Here is a 16,496-nt window from a genome sequence, read left to right as displayed (position 1 = left end):
CTGTTCCTCAGTTGTCCTTGACTTCTATTGCCCACACTGCCACCTCACTCATGCTGGAGTACAGCCTGGCTTGGGATCTCTCATGTTTCACCAGAAAGAAATGATTAATGACTGAGAGGACACAATATGCCAGTTACCTGATCTAGTCATTCAAGGTATGCATTTTGAAACATCACATTTTACCCCTACATTTGTGTGGCAAAAATATCATAAAAAAATGAAAGCATAGCTTAGGTGGATTGAGGCTTTGGTGTAAGACTGAGACTGCAGCTCCTGCAAAAAGCACAGGGCAGAGACTTGTGGGGTAGGTGGACAGTGGGGTTTTTTAGGTAAGAGCCCGAAATAATAGACAGTAAAAACAAAATAGACAAAATGGACAAATGGAATTTCTCCAACTAGAAATAACTCAGCCCCTAATTGAACTTATTGTACTGTGTTAACTGGTCAAAGGCTCAACAAAGTGTAAATTGAGAATAGTATGATTGTTATCATTCATATCCTTCAATATCATTCATCCATGAAGAGAGATGAAGTCCTGGTGAACCTTACCAATGTCATGTTAAATGGAGAGTAAGGTAACAGTTACTGAGGGTGGGAGAGGTGGAGATGGATTAATAGGATGTGTTAGGGTTCCTAGTGCTGTAGGGAGACACTGTCATCACAGCAACTCTCATCAAAGAAAATGGTGAATTGGGGCTGGCTTACATTTACAGAGGTTTAGTCCATTATTATCATGGTGGGAAGCATAGCAGAGTGCAGGCAGATGTGGGACTGAGGAAGAAGCTGAGAGTTCTAGATCCTGATCAGCAGGCACCAGAAGCGACTATTTGCCACATTTGGTGTAATGTGAGCATTGAAGACTTCAAAGTCTGCCCCTACAGTGGCACATTTCCTCCAACATCTCTTTCTACAAGGCCACACCTCCCAATAATGCCAGTTCTTATGGATCAAGCATTCAAACACAGAGTCTATGGTGGCCATTCCTATTCAAACCACCACATAAGTCAGATACCTGAAGGCACAGCTAGGCAGGCATTTGTATATTCTCATGAAGTGTTTTCAAGTGTCCCCACTTTTAAAACGAGAACTTGGTGTATAGCACTAGCTAGCTTGGAACTTGCTATGTATATCAGCTTGGCCTTGAACTTTAGACCATGCTCCTGTCTCTGCCTCCTGAGTACTGGGAGTATGTGTGCCAGTTTGTGAGACCATTTCCCCATTTTGAAGTAGTTTGCTTCTTGTTGAGTTCTGGTGATTCTCTACACATTCTGAACATTATTCATGTAACAGGTAAAGGATTAGATGATATCTTCTCTAATTCTTTCCCATCACATTAATTTTTTATTAATTTTTTCCATGACTTTTTTTTTGTGAAGTCTTATCATTTCACCTGCTCCCTTTCCTTTCGCTAGCTCGGCCCCATATTTCCCCCCTTTATCTCAAATTTATGGTCTCTTTTTCTTTAATTGTTACATATGCACACATGTTTATATATCTTTAATATGTAAATACAACCTGCTCTGCCAGCCAAGTTCTGCTTCTGCTCTCAGGGTATTCAGACACTGGTCTGGAATGAAACAGCTGGCAAGTTGGGGAGAAAAATGTTTTCTCTAAGATGGTTTTCAATGAAATGGCTTTCTTTTATTGGTGGTAACAAGGGCTATTTAAACCTTGGGGAGTGAGCGTACATTATTGGCTGGGGTGAGGTGCTGGGAATGCTTCATTTGCATGAAGAAGAGTTCCAAATACTTGCTGGACATGTCCTCATAGGGAGAGAGGTAGTTAAATTTGTAATTTGACTGCCAGGCTACTTGATTCCTCCAGAGTGGTAGAAGTTGGGGGGTCATAGAGATGACTTGCACTAGAGCATGCAGACCCAGAGCAAAGAGGAGTCAGTCCTAACACCTGTCTGGTTTGCTCCAGACTGGCTTCTTCAGTTGCATAGCTTTATGGCTCCATACTGCTCTGTTTATATAAAACTGCATTTTTATGACTCCAGGAATGACTAACCCATAGCATCACTTTTTGTTTCTGACATTTCCATAATATCACTAGGTATATTTTATATGTTTAATTTTTTTATGTGTATGCCCCTTGTCTATAGGTACCCCTGGAGGCCAGAAGAGGCCATTGGATATCCCTGGATTTGGAGTTATAGATGGTTTTGAGCTGTCTGACACAGGTTTTAGGAGCCTAATTTGGTCCTCTAAAAGAGGAACAAATACCCTTTTTTTTTCCCACTGAATTTTTTCTATTTTAATACTTTGCTATAATTATTTTCTATTTATTTATTTATTTATTTATTTGATATTTTCTTTATATACATTTCAAATGCTATCCCGAAAGTTCCCCATACCCTCCCTCTGCCCTGCTCCCCTACCCACCCACTCCTGCTTCTTGGCCTTGGTGTTCCCCTGTACTGTGGCATATAAAGTTTGCAATACCAAAGGGCCTCTTTTCCCAGTGATGGCTGACTAGGCCATCTTCTGCTACATATGCAAGTAGAGATACGAGCTCTGGGGTTACTAGTTAGTTCATATTGTTCTGCCTATAGGGTAGCAGACCCTTTCAGCTCCTTGGGTGCTTTCTCTAGCTTCTTTATTGGGGGACCTGTGTTCCATCTTATAGATGACTGTGAGCATCCACTTCTGTATTTGCCAGGCACTGGCATAGCATCATAGCATAGCATACGAGACAGCTATAACAGGGTCCCTTCAGCAAAATCTTTCTGCAATAGTGTCTTGGTTTGGTGGCTGATTATGAGATGGATCCCCCGGTGGGGTAGTCTCTGGATAGTCCATCTTTTCGTCTTAGCTCCAAACTTTGTCTCTGTAACTCCTTTCATGGGTATTTTGTTCCCTATTCTACGAAGGAATGAAGTATCCACCCATTGGTCTTCCCTCTTCTTGATTTTCTTGTGTTTTGCAAATTGTATCTTGGGTGTTCTATGTTTCTGGGCTTATATCCACTTAATGACTTAGCTTAACCACTTAACCCTCTAGTCCCACAATTACTACTATTTCTCTCATAAGAATCTTGACTTTCACCAGAGAAATTCTTAAACTCCCCTTCACTCCTGTAGCTCCTGGCTATGTTTGAAATATAGTACTTTTGTGATAAATGTTTATTGAATGAGCGAATGAATGGATGACCTATGAGGAAAAGTCAGTGCTGTTCATGGAAGACCACAAACAAGCTATCATGCTTCGGAACAAGTCAAACTTACTTTCTTTTTATGAAATAGATCTTTATTGAGAATTTCATAATGCGTACAATATATTTTTATCATATCCTCCCATCACTTCCCTCTCCTCCCTCCTCCTAGATCTAGCCCCGCCTCCTTTCAGTTCTTCATCTTTCTATTTTAAACCTTAAGTCTGATTTTCGAAGCTAATATATTCCTTGGTGTAGGGCCATCCATTGAACTGTGGTGGGCCTTGCGTTGATCTCCATCTTAAAGAAAATTAGCTTTCTCCTACAGAAACTATCAACTATTAGTAGCTCCTCAGCTAGGGGTGAGGGCTTGTGAGCCCTTTCTGCCCAATGCTAGGATGTTGACTGGCTTGATCTTGTGTCAGCAACCACAGATGCTGTGAGCTCATGAGTACAGAGGCTCTGTCATGTCCAGAGGACACTATTTTGTTTCAGTTCTCCCCAGATTCTGTGTCACCTTCATTTCTGGTCCTTGAGTGTGGGGAGTGGGTATGTGATACTACAGGCACTTAATTACTGCCCTTCGACCAGTTGCCTGTTTCTGGGTTAACTATGACTAACTGCATTAAGAAGCATCTCTGGTGAGGCCTGAGAACTTCATTAATTTGTAAGTGCAGAGATACAAATTCAAGGGACAGAGAAACTTATTAGTAAGCCTTTGTAAAAATCAAGTCTTAGAAACAGTATCTGGAAGCTGATAGATGCCCTCCAGGTAGGGAAATGTGGTTAAGTGGGCTAAGTCAGTGGAGTGACCAAAACTTGAGAAACAGTTTTGTACACTAGGCCATTTCTAGGGTGACCTGAGCAAGACACTGTCTGAAGGGAGGAGGAGGAGGAAGAGGAAGAGGAGGAGGAGAAGAAGGAAGAGGAGAAGGAGGAGGAAACAAAGACAAAATTGCAAGAACAATTGTTTCATAAATTAGTTTATGGAATGTGTGGTATCTGATGAGGTATATAAATTCATACTAAGCTGTGGTGAAGTTGCATTGTATCAAATGATTGTCATTTCTATTTAAAAGGAAAAAAAGTTGATCAGTGAAGCCAGTCTTTATACTTAAAATGAACCAATAAATTGTTGATGATAAAGGCATTGTAGACAGAAATTGCTAAGTGGGCATGGAACAATGAAGAGAAAGCTTTGGACCTAGAAGACAGTTTTCTTCCCCATGCATACTCACTTCCCTCACCTACTTACTGACTTGCATTTTTAAAGTTACTTTTTATTTAATCCTGTTAGCTATAGCTCAATAGTTATGTTTTGCATTTCAATGAAAGTATTATGTGACCTTTATCCAGATGTTTCAGTCCTACCCTTCAATGCTACTATGTCTGTTTTTTGTTTGTTTTGTTTCTGTTAGGAACAAAACCATTTTCAGGAATAGTAGAGAGCAATTTGAATCTTTGTGCTCTTGCTTGTCCTGAAGGCAGTTTGTAGGTCTCATCACTGCTGAGTCTTTGAACTGCCTGGTTTTCTTAGCTCTGTCTATCCTAATTGTTACCTTTTCTCCAGTTTCCTTTACTTAGGTCCTTTCCTCATGATCAGTCTGTCTTGAGTGTAATCCTAAAATGAATATTCCTTCAATGTATTTTAGAATGATTTTCCTCTTTACTTTTTAGAAATCTTTATGATTGGTGTTCTCCTGTGACTTTTTAGTTTTTCTTTCATGAAACATGAGTTCTGGCTGCTTGAGTGTCTTGTATGGCATACTATTTTGTTTTATAAAATTATAAATTTGAGGGGCTGGAGAGATCCTCAGTTCAAATCCCACAATCATCTGTAATGGAATCTGATGCCTTCTTCTGGTGTGTCTGAAGACAGTTACAGTATAGTCTTTTACATAAAATAAATAAACAAAAATAAAAAAATTTAATTGACTGTCATGTTAGGAAAAGTACAGTTATTGGATCATTTATCATTACTGCCTTTTACAAGCAATAATTTTAATCTGATTCATTGATACTTATTTGCAACTCTTAGTTTTATACAATTTAATATAGTTTTTAAATTGTCTGTGTTTAGGTATCTTTTAATGTTTTAAAACAATGTCTGTGTGTGTCTGTGTATGTGCGTATGTGTGTGTATATATAGTATAGGTGTTTTTGCTTGTATATATGTCTGTGTACCATGTATGTTCCTGGTGCCCTCAGATGTCACAGGACTCTCAGATGCCCTAGAATTGGAGCTATAGATAGTTGTGAGCTGCCATGTGCATGTTGGAAATTAATCCTAGATCCTCTGAAACAGCAGCCAGTTCTCTTAACTGCTGAGCCATCTATTCAGCCCCCTTATCTATATAATTTTTAATATTGGATATAAGAATTTTAATTCTGCATTGCTTCTCTAATATAACTTTAATGAAAAAGCATGTATTCACAAACTAACTCTAAAAATATTGTTTTTAAAAATTATATATAGGGGTGTATATATACATATACACACACACACACACACACACACATACACGTGTGTGTGTGTGTGTAGGTGCCTAAGAAGACCAGAGGCATTGGATCCCTTGGAGCTGGAATTATAGGTGGTTGTACACTGCCTGATGTGGGTGTTAGAAACCAAACTTGGCTCCTTAGCAAGAAACAGTACTGCTGTACCATTTCTACATCCCTACATCACATTTTTGTTCTTACAATTGTATGTAAATGGGCGTGCAATGAATTTCAGATAAAATCAGGTGTCAGGAGCTTTGCTGTCTGGTTTCTTCAGGGCGGCCCATCTTTGTCTGTTCTGGCTTCCAGAAGCAGGAGCTCTTCTTGGTTTGTGGTCACCTTCCCTGTCTTCAGAGGGATCACTATCATGCTTTTTTGCCAGTGGTTCTGACTTCATGTCTCCTTCTCTCTTCCTTTATGTCTCCCTTTTGTCTCTAAGGATTTGTCACATCACATTGGCTTTACCTGAGTAATCTAAGGTCATCTCCCCACTGCATGCAGATCAACTCACTTGGATCTTTCATGTTCTCTCTGTCTCTGTCTGTCTCCCAACTCCCTGTCTCACAAGTTGTACGATATTATTGTCCTTGCTACTAAGGATCTATTTTTTAGGGCCAATACTATCTGTTCTTCCTTTCTCCTTAGTAACTCTTTATCCAGTGTAAGCATATTACGACTTTATAGTGTTACATGCTAGAAATACATATCTTGAAATTTTTCTTTTTCAAAACTTTAATAGAATTTGTGTGACTAGTTTTGTTCTTGATTCATTATTATTTCCTGTACATATTTTGAAAAACATTGAAATTCCAAATGTATGCTTTAAATTTTTTTTTTTTTTTTTGGTTTTTCGAGACAGGGTTTCTCTGTATAGCCCTGGCTGTCCTGGAACTCACTCTGTAGACCAGGCTGGCCTCAAACTCAGAAATCCACCTGCCTCTGCCTCCCGAGTGCTGGGATTAAAGGCGTGGGCCACCATGCCCGGCTGTATGCTTTAATTTTGTAAAGATTCTTTTAGTGTTCTTTCCTCATTCAATGTCTGTTTAGTTTCTAGTCCAAACTGAAGAGTTCTTGAGATTCCTTTTTGTTTTTGTTTTTCTGTTTTTCTTTTCTTGCACTCTGTTTCTCAGATGAGTGTTTCCTTTCTTGACCCACTGTGCTCTTGAGGTTTGACATTCTAGATCCAGCATTCTAGCATGGGAAGTCATCTGCTTGCCTAAAGAAATCTTGGTTTCTTTATTTTACCTTTTGTCCTAGCTTCATTTCTGTTGCTGTGGTAAAACACCCTGAAAGGCCATCCTTTCTCCTGAAAGCACCACCTTTAGAGAAGAAAGGTTTGCATATGGGTTACAGTTCCAGATAATAGTTCATTCAAGGCAGGAACTTGAAAGAATCGCGCCCACAGCCTTTCTTTGTTGCTTGTGTTCAGCTAACTTTTTTACTCGTATATAGTCTAGGCCACCAGTTGGGAATGGAGCTACCCACAGAGTCCTGGATCTTCCTTTCCCTATTTCCAGATATGCCCACAAGCCAACCTGATCTAGATAATTGCTGGTTATGACTCTCTTTAGGTGATTCTGCCTCATGCTAAGTTGACAGTTAAAAAGTAACCAGAATATAATTATATGTGACTGATGATTTGGCTGGGTATAGATTTTTAGATTGAGATTTGGTTTTCTTTAGACTTTCAAAGCATTGCTTAGTTTCCTTCTTGCTCACTTATCAGACCTGTTTAAGATGGTTGGTGTATTTTTGTTGCCTTTGCATATTGCTTCCTTTTTATTACGTGTCTAGTGCTGTCTTTGTTTTGGTGTTAACTCAGAAGGTTTTTTGCAGAGCTTCTTTTATAACATGAACACTAGCTGGAATAAATACACATTTATTTTTATTTAAAGGACTTACCTATCTGTTCTACTTTTTTGGGAAATATTCTTGTGTGATTTCGTATGTGATTTTCCCCCTACTATTACTAGTATTGAGGGTTGAACCTCAGTCCCCGTATATATCCCAAGCAGGAGCTGTTCCAATGAACTATCTCTGTAGAACTCTAGTTTTGCCTGTAACAGGCATTATCTTCATTAGGACAGCTGTGATCACTTACAAGGCACACCTTGTACGATTCTTACACTTTTAAATGAATTGTTATAGACTGAAAGTCTTTAAAGTTTGAGGGAAACATTGGAGGGTACTAGTTTTATGTCCCTTTTTTATGAAAATGGATTAAGGTAAATTATGTACTAATTATAACATCTTGCAAAGCCCAGCAGTGTTGACTATATGGAAGAGCTTGACATCCTATGTGTGTATGTATATGTGCTTTTTTGTGGGGTTCAGAAGAGAATATTAAATACTGTAGTATTTCACTGCCCACTCTATTCCTTTGAAATAGGATTTCTCACTGAACCTGAAGGTAGGATTGAACCCAGAACGTTTCATAGGGTCTCCCTTCACCAAAACCTACAATATTAGTATGGACCTGCGGCCACAGCGCAGTGCTTTATCTGGGTGTCTGATTCTCAAGTTTTTATAGCTGACCCTTTTACCCAGTGACCCATATCTTAAGCTTCATTCACCCCTTCTAATAAAGAAAAATATGGTTTAGATTTTGCCTTTTCCTTATTCATTTTGCCACATCTGTATTACTCCAAGCCTTTGTTTTCCTATGTGTAAAATGAGAACAGCAATAGTTTTCTTATTTTTATGTGTGATAAATAAATTAGGCACAATTAAGTGTTCAGTCAATGCCAGATACTATGATTCCCATACTGCTAGCACTATAAATATGTAAGTGTTGCTGTCATGTAATTTTCTTGGCTATTTTTTAAGTGTTTGTAGTTATGGCAATTGAAAATCTGAGAAATACACAACTTTTGGATACCACTTTATTGGTTTCACACATTCTTTACTTCTGTTACAGAGCTCAGTTCAGCTTTTATCCTCACGATGACTACTATAAGTTAAATACATACTAAACATGGAAAATTAACAATTAATTGATACACAATTATATAATGACTTCCTGAGAGTTTCTGCTGCTGTAGTAAACACCATGACCAAAAGCAACTTGGTTTGGAAAGGGTTTTTTTTGCTTACACTTCTGATAACAGCCCATGACTGAGGGAAGTCAGAACAGGTACTCAAGCAAGGGCTAGAACCTGGAGGCAGAAACTGAAGCAGATGCCATGGAGGAACGCTGCTTACTGGCTTTCTTCTTAGGGCTTGCTCCGTCTGCTTCTTACATCATTAAGGATCACCAGTCCTTTGGTGGCCCCACCTATGACATCAAGACTTACCTATAAGCCAATCTTAAAAGGAGGCATATTATCAATTAAGATCTTTTAATTCTTAGATGACTTTCTTGTGGTTGACAGAAACTAACTAGGACAGTGACTAAGGTGAAGATTAGAAATGCTGGTTAGTATTTGGGAGCCAACCTACCTACCTTTTTTCTTTTCTTTTCTTTTTTTCTTTTCTTTTCTTTTCTTTTCTTTTCTTTTCTTTTCTTTTCTTTTCTTTTCTTTCTCTTTAACACGTTCTTCTTTCAGTCATTTTGGATTCATTTACCTTGTTAAATTTTTGATCATTGATTAGGAAGACTTCCATAATATTTTAGAGAGATAGTTGGTATTTAGTAAAAAATTAATATGACATAGGAAGCTTATTTTTAGAATCATATGTAATTAAAGTCTTCAGATATAAAGGACAATATTTTGTACTTAACAAAAATTTGAAGTGAGGAACAGAAAGGAAATGGTGTGCCTGGATGTTTATATTCAAAGTGAACAGTAGAAAGACAAAATTATTCTGGAATAGACATGACACTGTTTAACACTTATGCTCTTTTATTTATTACCTTTTGTGCATGGTTAATGCCTCTAATTCATGGTATTCTAATTCATACAATGAGGATAGTAATGTTTCTTTTATAGTATTTTGTAAAGACTGAATGCAAGTTCTCAGTAATGATAACTGATTACAGATCCTCCTGTGAAATTTAGTTTTCACCTTCAATCTCTGACTAAAAAATGAGGACATATAGTATAGCAGTATCTATATTATAGTTTTTCCTAGAGACTGAGTCCATTTGTGTGGCTAACACATAGTAAGCCTGGAGTCCATGGGAGTCCATGTTAATCATGAGAGGTGATCCTTCACCTTTTCCTTCTTCTTTCTTACCCTTCTTCATCAGAATTATATTCTGTAGAGTTCTCTGCTTGTATAATCCTCCACCCTTCATGACCTAAATCAGGGTTGACCATTAAAATTAGAGTTTCTCAGCCAGTTTATATGAATAAGTATCATGCAATAGAAATGTTAATGACTACGTTTTGGCTGTTTGATAAAATCCCTTTGCTTTGTTTTGCTTATAAGAGATTGTATTTTAACTTACGAACTTTTTGGGGGCTGTTTTATTTCTGTCTTCTCACTCAGGTAGTTTCCTTTGAAAATGTCTTTGCCAGAATAAATTAAACTTGTTTAATACTATAAAATTTATTGTGTATTCTAAAATTAAATATGATTTTTAAACTTCCTCTTGAGTTTTATGTGATGATATCTGCATTTAGTTTCATGTCTTGAATCCTATTAATCAAGATCTGTTCATATAATTATTAGAGTTCAGCCATTTATTTTAAAATTGCATCCTTTCATCTTTTAAATACTGAACTCTGCAACCTAACACAAATACTGTAACAACATCTGAGGTAGATAATTAAAGTATAATTAACTTTAAATACCTTGGTGAAGGAATATAAAAATTATTTAAATTCAATCAGCTAGTACATTTGCAGTTTTCTTTTATTAGGTGTGAAATCTAAGAATCCCCAGCCAACTCTTGAGGGCTCAATCCAGAATGTTGAACTGAAGTACTGCAGCACATCATTGGTCAAATGTGCCTCTGGGACCTTGGGATCCATAAAAATTTGTGCCAAAGCCCCAGGTATGTGCAGCTGGACCGTGTAAAACTTTATTGCCTGTGTAGGAGAGTTGGCCTTGCCATTTACAAGGAGCATTTGCTGAAACAAGAATTTACTCATTGTTCCTATGAATCAGAGCTTTTCATTGTTTTATTTAGACTTAATACTTTTAACAGTGCAAGGATGATACTTATTGACTTTAACCAATTAATTTTCAGTTAAGGTGAAGAACTTTGCACAGTTTCAACAGTAGTTATTAGGAAAAAGTTAAAAGAATATTTATTCTTGCAGTTTTGACAGAAATGTGAGTTATGTATGATAGTTATCTTAATATTGAATTAAGTGATAGCATAGTAGATTTAAACACAAAAATTGGGTGTCACAAAAGTTAGGCTGTAATTGTATTCCTCTGTTTTGTAATGTGTTGTTTGATAATGTTCTTCTTAAGCTATATGCAGTTCTTTCAGCAAACCTAAATGCCATCATATCATAGTACATATTTTGCTGAAGTATATCTCTGTCATTTCACGTTATAAACATTCTTTGCATTGATTAGCAAAAATATCAAAGTTAATTTTAAAACTTAAAATAGCTTTATTAATCAGACTCTTTAGATTATTAACTAGATCTTCCGGCTAAATAGCAGCTATTATTGAGCCACTATTTTGGTGATGTATTTTTAGATTAACCTTTCCCAAACTACTGTATTGTATATATGAAATATTATTTTAAAAATTTTCTTCCTCTTTTTAAATGTTTTCAATCCATATTTCTATTCAGGTGACAGTGGAAAAGAGAAGTTGATCCCTTTGCTTCAGGGTCCTTCTGACACTAGAGATCTTCACAGTTCCAAGTGGCTTAATGAAAGTAGAAAGCCCGAATCTCTCCTAGCTCCAGATTTGATAGCCTTTACCATCCAGGTCCCCCAGTACATGGACTACTGCCATCACTCTGGTAAGTGCAGTCCCATCGAGCTTCCCTCAATTTTGTATTTTTCATTTTTAGTATGAAAATTTAAGTTATTTCTTTGGGGATGAGTTATTGGGATCTTCTCTATACTTATTCTTTTCTAAGACTCTGTTCATTTTATTTCACTATTGATAAATGAAGTATTTATAAATTATGATTTTATTTTAAGATTCAAATTCCACATGTAGCATGTAATAACCACAGAATTGTATGCACATGCGTGCATGCAAGTATGTGTGTGTATATGTATATGCATGTGTGTGTGTGTGTGTGTAGGTATGTGTGTGTAGGTATGTATGTGTGTATGTATGTACGTGTGTGCATGTGTGTATAAGTTTTACACTACAGCCTTTTCTCTATACATTTTTCAATGCTGCAGCACTTTGGCTGTGACCCAGAGTTTCTCACATTAAAACTACACATTTAACCCACTTATAACTTATTAAAAAGTAAGTGATTTTGATTGTGAAATCAGCAAAAACTAACAAATGAAAATTCCTCAGAAGTTGTGATTTCTTAAGGTTCTGTTATTTATTTTTGCATGTTGAAAGGCACTATCATGAGGGTGGTTGTAGAGATGAACAGAAGGAAGCTTGGGAAGTAGAGCCCAGTGCCATCCATGTGCACCGTGATGTGCTTAGTGAACCCCTGGTAGTCAGTCAGTGAGACGAAAAATGACGGTTCCTTAAAAGACTTCTTAGAGGGGATTTATCTAAGAGGAGATCTCTGTTAACATCATTCAATAAATACTATAACTTTGAGGGAGCATATGCGAATACATTCAATACAAAAATTAGAAAATATTTGTAATTATCCAGATAGTAAGTATGTGTAGGCAAACACTAAGGAAGCAAACAGGTGCACAGATTGAAGCCTGTAATAAAGATGTGAAATCAGCAGTTGCAGTCTATGTACAGCTGAGACATTAGTCACAGTTGGGTCTGGAAACGAGTACTTTGAAAGGCTAGTTTTCAAATGCCTTACCACGATGTCATCAAAGAAGGAATTAGTATAAGGCAGAATGCCACTGGCATACTACCAGATACCCAGATCCATGAAATAGATAGAAAACCCAATGATGGTCCCACACAGCTAAAACAGTCTGAATTTTACAAACGACATCCAAAATATACTTCACAAAGAATGGTAGCTCCTTTAACACATGTTGCTGGTAAAAACTGAATACATATACACAGAAAACCAAAAGTATTACCTTTCCCTGTTTTTTAATCAACTCCAAATGGATGAAAGATGTAAGGCTTGAAACTTTGAAACTGTTTGGGGTAAGAAGAGAGGACACATTGGCTCCATAGGACTCAGAGCATCCCAGCAATAACAGGTGCAGTTAAGCCACTGAAAAATACGATCACAAGTTAAAAAGCTTCTGCCAGGACCTACTCCACAGAACTTTGAGTAGCCCAGAAATAACAGATACAATTGGTAAGTTAGATCACAGGAAATGAGAACGTTTTTGTACACCAAAAGTAATAGTCAGCAGAGTGAAGAGATTTGTACAGAATCAGAAAATAATCACTAGGTATCACAGGAAGGGTTGGAAAGCATTGACATGTAAAATATATAAACAATGGAAACAAGATATTAAAAAAATAATGCAATTAATAAGTAGGCAAGTGAACAGCACAAATCCTTTTAAAGTGCTGAAGTACATAGGTCAAGAAGTACACAACAACATGTTCGGAATCCTTGGCCTTCATGGAACTCCAGATCCAAACTATACTGAAATTCTCTCCTATCCCGAACAGAATTAAAGTTTTTCTTTTTTTTATGATATGTAATATAAATGCTATATAAATACTGTACTGAGAAAATAATGACAAGCAACATATTTATATATGCTCTTTCAGAATTTTCATCAGACAAGGCAAGACCAAAAGTTCCCATGCATGCAGGGAAAGAAATGATGATGCAGTCCTGTTGATAGTGCACAGTTATCTAGTCACTGTGAAAACAGAACTGTTTCATGGTCCCACTACACCATTTCTAGATATTTTCTGCAAAGTGTCCCCTCAGCTCACTGCAGACACACTAGTACCCATGCTCATGTTCACATCAGTAACAAAACCAAGTGATGGGACCAGTCCGTACACTCCTCAGGAGTTGAGCAGGTAAAACACACATTCTGGAATATTTTTCAGTAATAAGCATAAATTATGACATCTTCAGAACATTGTTTTGAAATGGTGGTCATGTTAAATATAAACATTTTTGTTGAGTATGGTTACCGATACGGAACTTGGTAATATAGTATGTGTTCTGTAGGAATATGAAACAGATATTTGGGTGCTGTATTTCAGTCTCTTTAAGCCAGTGTCAGGAGACCTTTTCACACAAGGCCCTCTTGCTGTTGGTCTTCTGGCCATTTTCCTCTTCCTGTTTCTCACTGTAATTATGTTTTTGCATATATTTTCCCTGTTGCTGAATTTTAATACCCTTTTTCCCCCTATTCACTTAGTCCTAGTTCAGTCTCAAAATCTTTTTCCAGTTCTGCCTCTTTAGGGAAGCTTTCTCTGAATCTTCTCCATCCCCTTTTCTCCTCACCCAGTTTGAATAGGTCTGTTACCATTTGTCATAGCTGCATGTATTTTTCTTTCTTAGCTTTTGTAACAGTGCATACTTATATCATGTATTATCCCCACCTGACAGTGATGTACAGAGTTAGTAAAGCAGTGTACTTCTTTATCTTCTTTAAAGAAGAAAGTTTTGGTTTCATAATAGTAGTATATTAAGCACAGACTGTTATCAAAACCTACACTAAGATACTACCTATGGAAAAATGACTTTTTTCCAAGTATTTTAAGGCATTGTCTCTTAACTGTCCTGCTCTCACACCACAGAAATTGCCACTGATGGAACATAGATCTAACACACTTTATTTACTAAGGTAGAAAGTGGTTAGTGGGACCTTTGGGTTTTTCTTCCCCTGTACAGAGAGATGGCTTGCTGATTCAATTAATTATCTTATTGTTAATGTCTGTTTAATCTTGTTTTAAAATATGTATTATATAGTAAGTATCTTTGGATAATTATCCTTCCTGTAGTTTTGGTTAGAATTTGTTTGTGAGTCATGGCATCAGTAGAGTGTGTTGAGCTCAGCAGACCATCTGGGTCTGTGTTGCTATTCAGTAAAGCTCATCATTGTTTGAATCTGCCATATACTTTTGTGTTAAATGAAGTCTCCTCATTTTTTTGGTTTGTTATGAACAGAATTAGAATAGTTTAATGAACTAAGCATATTTATATAATATCGCAATCTTTTTGTAAATTATTTGTACTCTCATAATTTAAAACCATTCTTAGGGTCATAAAATTTCCTCTCACAAAATTTCAAAACACTCTAAAACCCAGTTGGCATAAGACGATTTGTTTGTGATGCTTATGGCACTTACTGGGCAGCACTTTATAGTTCCTTTTGTTGTTAAGAAAATTGACATCATCTAGATTAGATCTTTGGTGGTATTTTTACGCATTTGTGTATAAACGCTAATGTAATTATATATTTAATTTTAAAAGAAATATCTTTTGAACATGATTCAGTCCTTAAATGTGATGTGTTTTTTAAATTATTATTATTATTTCTATATTCAGGGCATTTTAAAATTCACAGTTTCTGTCCACCTTGGAAATACCACCCACATTCATGGCTTAGTATATATAGTAAGGAACTCATAAATATTTTTATAGAGCCAGTTTCATTGTGTTTGATTAATCTTTTGAACAAGAAACTGGATTTGAATTGAATGTGCATATGTGTACTGCGATATCACTGATGTTACAGCCAAATCAAGTCAAGATGTCTGAAATGAAAGGTAAACAGTTTATAAACAGACTTTCCAGACTGAAATATCAACCTCTCTTTGCTGCGACCCATTTGGCTTAGACCTTTGCAGGTCCTGTGCATGCTGCCTTAATCTCAATGACTTTATAGGTGTGTCAGTTCTGTCGTTCTGTCTCCTTTCCCCACTTGCTCCAACACCTGCTCTGCCTTCTCTTCCACTGACTTCCCTGAGCCCTGAGGGGAGGGATTTCTTGGATGTCTCATTTTCCAAGGTCACTTACTCTCTGCACATTGACAAGTTGTGGGTTGCTGTATTTTTATTTTATCTACTGCAGGAAGAAGCCTCTCTTTTGATGGCTGAGCAAGACACTGATCTATGAGTATAGAAGAGTGGTGTTAGGAGTCATTTTATTGCTATCTTGCTTTAGCAGAGCACTAGGGTGGGCCCCATGCTGAGCAATAGATGGCAACATAAAACTGACTCAGTACTCCTTTTGGAGGTTCTGGAGGTTCGTGGGCTTGCAGTGCTTTGAGTATTTTTGTTTTCAACTTTTACCCTGACAGATCATTTGCTTATATATTATTATTTTCAATTTTGTTTTTATGGGTTTTCTCTGTGGGTGTGTTCTTTTTCAGTGTCTATATGTGTTTCTTGTGCTTTTTCTTTGGCTCTTTTGTTTGTTTTAATTTTATTATGATTTATTGTTATTTTATTCTAAGGAGAGAAAGTGTGTGGATTTGATGATGAGGAAGTGGTTACGATCTGGAAGGAGTTGGGGAAGCAGAAACCATAATCAGAATATGGGAAAAAGTCTATCTTCACCTAAAAAAAGAAGAGTCTCTTTCTGTCTTTATAGCATAGTTGAAAACCTCATTTAGTATCTCACAGCATTGCTTTGCCGTTGAGATTTTAGCAATTTCTATTGCACGTATTTGATTGCATTCTGCACTTAACAGACAGTTTACACAGAAGGACCTGAGGGTTCTTGTGGGATTCTAATGTGCCCATTCAAGTTACTAGAAGTAGACAAACATGTGGCTTTTTTATATGTAGAATATTTTATCACGGTAACTTATTTATAGATAATATTTTTAAATGTTTTAGATGAACTTTTCCTTTTCTTTATATGTTGTGTTTTGCCCCTGCACTGCATCTTTTCTCA

General features: G+C 36.8%; 1 protein-coding gene across 2 annotated transcripts in view; it reads left to right on the top strand.

Annotated features, from left to right (window-relative positions):
- Positions 1-16,496, top strand: part of Vps13b (vacuolar protein sorting 13 homolog B) — a 553,787-nt gene that overhangs the window by 136,561 nt on the left and 400,730 nt on the right. For both annotated transcript variants that reach the window (XM_029469591.2, XM_021183993.3), the window contains exons 18-19: positions 10,457-10,591; positions 11,349-11,522. In XM_029469591.2, coding sequence (XP_029325451.1) covers positions 10,457-10,591; positions 11,349-11,522 — 309 coding nt within the window. The remainder of the gene's footprint in view (positions 1-10,456; positions 10,592-11,348; positions 11,523-16,496) is intronic.

The sequence above is a fragment of the Mus caroli genome, unplaced genomic scaffold, assembly GCF_978045245.1.
Source record: "Mus caroli unplaced genomic scaffold, Mus_caroli_1 scaffold_16, whole genome shotgun sequence".
NCBI lineage: Eukaryota > Metazoa > Chordata > Mammalia > Rodentia > Muridae > Mus > Mus caroli.
This window is presented reverse-complemented; position numbering and strand designations above follow the sequence as displayed.